The sequence below is a fragment of the Mandrillus leucophaeus genome, unplaced genomic scaffold, assembly GCF_000951045.1.
Source record: "Mandrillus leucophaeus isolate KB7577 unplaced genomic scaffold, Mleu.le_1.0 Scaffold120, whole genome shotgun sequence".
NCBI lineage: Eukaryota > Metazoa > Chordata > Mammalia > Primates > Cercopithecidae > Mandrillus > Mandrillus leucophaeus.
In genome coordinates this window covers 97,838-102,327 of record NW_012100321.1, presented here as the reverse complement: position 1 = coordinate 102,327, position 4,490 = coordinate 97,838, and the positions used below count along the sequence as shown (strand labels likewise).

Here is a 4,490-nt window from a genome sequence, read left to right as displayed (position 1 = left end):
TCCCAGCTACTCAGGAGGCTGAGGCAGGAGAATGGCGTGAACCCGGGAGGCGGAGCTTGCAGTGAGCCGAGATCCTGCCACTGCACTCCAGCCTGGATGACCAAAAAAAAAAAGAAAAAAAAAGAGAGATATTAAGAGGTCTGGATTTGGAACCAAATATATTACCAATCAGGAGGAGTGGAACCAACAGGAAGCTTGGCGTTGTGGGGTTCAGAACCAGAGGAAATCACTGAATGTAAGATCTGGAACCAGGGGGCGTTGGAGGGTGTGAGATCTAGAACAAGAGAGATTAATTTATAGGAAGAGGTCTAGAACCAGAGGAAGTTAGTGAATTCTAGAACCAAAAGAATCTGGGAGTCATAGACTGTAGAGCCAGAGGGAGTTAGAGGTTGCGAGGCCCAGAACCAGACAATTTTTGGGGACCGCGAGGTTTGAAAACAGGCAGAATGAGAGGTTGGTGAGGTCCAGAACTAGAAAGAGCTGAAGATGGTGAAATTTGAAGCAGAGGGATTTTAGAGAATGTGAGTCCTAGCTGGGCACAGTGGCTCACGCCTGTAATCCCAGCAATTTGGAAGGCTGAGGCAGGTGGAGCACTTGAGGTCAGGAATTCGAGACCAGCCTGGACAACGTGGTGAAACCCGTCTCTACTAAAAATACAAAAATTAGCTGGGCATGGTGGCACATGCCTGTAGTCCCAGCTATTTGGGAAGCTGAGGCAGGGGAACCACTTGAACCCAGGACGTGGAGGCTGTAGTAAGCCCGAAGTTGCACCACTGAACTCCAGCCTGGGTCACACAGCAAAACTCTGTCTCAAAAAAAAAAAAAGAAAAAAGAAGAAGAAGAAGGAGAGGAAGAGGAAGAGACGAAGAGGAAGAGAGGAAGAGGAAGAAGAGGAAGAGAAAGAGGAAGGAGGAGGAAGACGAGGAGGTCTAAAGCAGACCACATTGGAGGTTGTGTGGTCTAGAACCAGTGCAGGTCAGAGGTTATACGGTCTGGAACTGGAGCAGGTTGGAGGTTGCATAGTTTGGAAGCAGAGGAAGTGGAAGGCTGCTCCTGAAGTAGGAGGACCATGAATGAAGTCAGTGTCCAGGCAAAGCTGGGGGCAGCAGGAAGCCCAGAGTGGAAGGGGCAGGCAGGGCTGGCAGGCAGGGCTTGGGGGGCTTTGGCCTCAATTAGAAGTCGCTGGGAGTAACGACTGGCCCAGGGCCTCCCCCGACTGACACCTGAGGAGGGGGGGAAGATCAGAGTCCCACATTCTTACAGACCCCAGGCAATTCATCATGATTAAAAACCATATCACGAAATTGACAAAAATAAAAATAATAACATAAGGAGAGAAGGAAATGTGATCACACTGACCTGTGGATCATTGTTCTCCCCAGAACCTGGAAACACAGATATGACCCCCCGCCAACCCTCCCCACCCCTAATTCCCCAAAATAAAGCCAAGAGAGGCAGAGAAAGGGATAATGAGGTAACCAAGTATTGAGAACCCCAAGAGAAATCCTGAGAGGAGGAGGAGGGAGCCAGGGACCCCCTCCCAGAGGTCACTGAGCTGAGACTACCCCAAAGAGCCCCCAGATTGGGAGCAGGCAGAGGGGTGAGGGCTGAGGTAGGCCCGAGGTGGGCAGGGGGCACATAGAGAGGAGAGGGGCCCCTCTCCTGGCATCCCCATCCTGTGCGTTGGCTGCCGGCTTGGAGTGTGGTTGAGGTCCTCTCTGGGGGAGGAGAAGGCAGATGGGGAGAGGAGGCGGCTCAGTCGGCTTGGGCCGAGCCTGCCGTTGGCTGGAAGTGGTCCCTGGGCTGGGTAGTGTCCTCGTCTGAGTATGGAGAGAGCAGTGAGGGGCCCAGGCCTGCAAAGATGAAAGATAAATCAGAGGACAACCATAACCCCAATGTTTGAAATAATGTTTAAAATCTGAAGGAAATGGAACACTTGAACAAAGGATTTTTAGTAAAGTAATTTTACTTTTGCACAGAGGAGAGCACGCTTGAACAAAGGGGCACGAGAGCCTTTATTTTTGACGCAAGTCTTGCTTTTGTACTTTTTTTTTTTATTGGCTGGGGTCGGGTTATACAATTTAAACTAATTTCGGTTGGCTAAACATTTGATTTGTTTAGATAAGATGGGCACGTTAAAGAAAGCGGAGAGGAAAGGGGAAGCGGTGTCCGCAATGAGTTAGAAAGTTAGTCCTTTTTTTAAATAAGGAAAGGAACGTGAGCTGGTATTGATAACGCCTGGTATTGTGGCGTGTCTGGGCATTCAAAAAAGGCAAAAAGGAAAAAAGGAGAAAAAGGGAAAAAGGCGGTGGGGAGAGGTACTATGAATGAAAGAATAAAAGATTGGTTGGATTATTTGAAGAGAAACCTCATCAGATCCCACACCAACCCGTCTCCCCTTCCTGGGACTTAAAAGCCTGGGTGGTGAGGGAGGCATGCCTGGATTCAAACGGCAGTGACATCTTGGGCACGTTCCGCTCTTTGAACCTCTCTGGGGTGTTCAGGACTGCAGTGAAGAACCCAAGTCCAGAGCCAGATGCTGCCCTAGTTTGAATCCAGGCGTTGATATTTACTTGCTGTGTGACCTGGGGCAGGTGACTTCACCTCTCTGTGCCTCAGTTCCCTCATCTGTAAGATAGGCTAATAACAGCACCTCCCTCTTGGGCTGTTGTAAGGAATAAATGAGTAAATCTATGGAAGGTGCTTTGAACCATAACTAGTACTGGTGAAAAAGCAGTTAAGTCAGCTGTTGTTACTTGGGAAACCAGGATACTCACACGTACTTCATTTATGAGAGTTTATTCATTCAAAACATATTTACTGTCGGGTGCGGTGGTTCATGCCAATAATCCCAGCACTTTGGGAGGTCAAGGCAGGTGGATTACTTGAACTCAGGAGTTCAAGACCAGCTTGGGCAACATGGCGAAACCTCGTCTCTACAAAACATACAAACATCAGCCAGGCATGATGGCACATGGCTGTGGTCCCAGTTACTTGTGGGGGCTGAAGTAGGAGGATTGCTTAAGTCCAAGAGGTCGAGACTGCAATGAGCCATGTTTGTGCCACTGCACTCTAGCCTGGGTGACACAGTGAGAACCTGTCTTAAAAACAACAACAAAAAAAAAACCCCGACACATTTACTGAGCACCTACTTTGTGTCAGGTACTGTGCCAGGTGCTAGAGAGACAGCAGTGACCAGGATGGATGAATCTCCCTGCTCTTGTAGGACCGACATTCCAGTGAGAAGCACCAATTGGATCAGGTACATACAAGATTTACCACAAACCTAGACACAGCGCGAGTGCGTGAATCTTAGCTCCTCATTCACAAATATGTGCTGTGAACTTCCTCTGTGCTCAACCACCGCCCACCCATGTGCACAAAGAAGAGTACAGCAGGGACCCAGACACCCCTGGCCCCCGCCCTTGAAGGCCTCATACCCAAAGAAGATGACAGACAGTCATCAAATGATGACCCAAAGGCCTGTGTAATTATGGACTGTTATAAACCATTAGCATATGAAGTCAGGGAGGGCTTTGTGTAAGGAGTAATATTTGATTTGAGATCTAAAGGATGTGGTAACATGGCAAAGAACAGAGGGAAAAGTATTCCAGGCAGAAGGATCAGGATATGCAAAGGCCCTGAGGCAGCCTCCTCGAGCAAGGTGACTTTAAAGCCATCACAATGCCCCACAGAGTCTCCATGCAGTCAGCCTTCACCTTTCTCTCCTCTCTGCTTCGGCTACAATGGCCTTGCTTTTCTCCAAATAAGACAGAGACAGCCAGGCACAATCTCAGCACTCTGGGAGGCTGAGGCAGGAGGATCACTTGAACCCAGGAGTTTGAGACCAGCCTGAACAACACAGCAAGACCTCTTTCTCTACAAACATTTAAAAATTAGCTAGACATGATGAAGTGTACTTGTAGTCCCAGCTACTCGGGAGACTGAGATGGGAGGATCGCTGGAGCCCAGGAGTTCAAGGCTGCAGTGAGCTGTGATTGCACTACTGTGCTCCAGCCTGGGCAACAGAGCAAGACCCACCCTGTCCCTCCACCCCCCAAAAAAGACAGATACAGTCTCCACCTGAGGCCTCTGCACTTGCTGTTCTCTCTGCCTGGGACACTCTTCCCCCTGATGTTGTCAGGACTCACCCCAGGTCTTTGCTCAACTATCACCTTCTCAATGAAACCACCCTGATCATACTGTTTAAAACTGAAACCCCCTACTCCAAACTTTTTCCTTGCATGCATCATTTCCCCGTTACGCTTATTTTTATCTCCCACTCTTTTTTTGTTCATTTGTTTGTATTTTTATTTTTTGAGACAGAGTCTTGCTGTATTGCCCAGGCTAGAGTGCAGTGGTGTGATCTTGGCTCACTGCGACCTCCGCCTCCTGGGCTCAAGTGATTCTCCTGTCTCAGCCTCTCGAGTAGCTGGGATTATAGGCACCCGCCACCGCGCCTGGTTGATTTTTGTATTTTTAGTAGAGAC

General features: G+C 49.0%; 1 protein-coding gene across 5 annotated transcripts in view; it reads right to left on the bottom strand.

The window, feature by feature from the left end:
* Positions 1-1,335: 1,335 nt before the first annotated feature.
* Positions 1,336-4,490, bottom strand: part of HIF3A (hypoxia inducible factor 3, alpha subunit) — a 54,676-nt gene continuing 51,521 nt past the window's right edge. For 3 of the 5 annotated variants that reach the window (XM_011969424.1, XM_011969448.1, XM_011969432.1), the window contains one exon: positions 1,336-1,853. In XM_011969424.1, coding sequence (XP_011824814.1) covers positions 1,756-1,853 — 98 coding nt within the window. In that variant the 3' untranslated portion in view covers positions 1,336-1,755. Of the gene's footprint in view, positions 1,854-2,783; positions 3,098-4,490 lie in introns of those variants that run through there. The other 2 variants (XM_011969458.1, XM_011969442.1) reach the window with 1 other exon arrangement.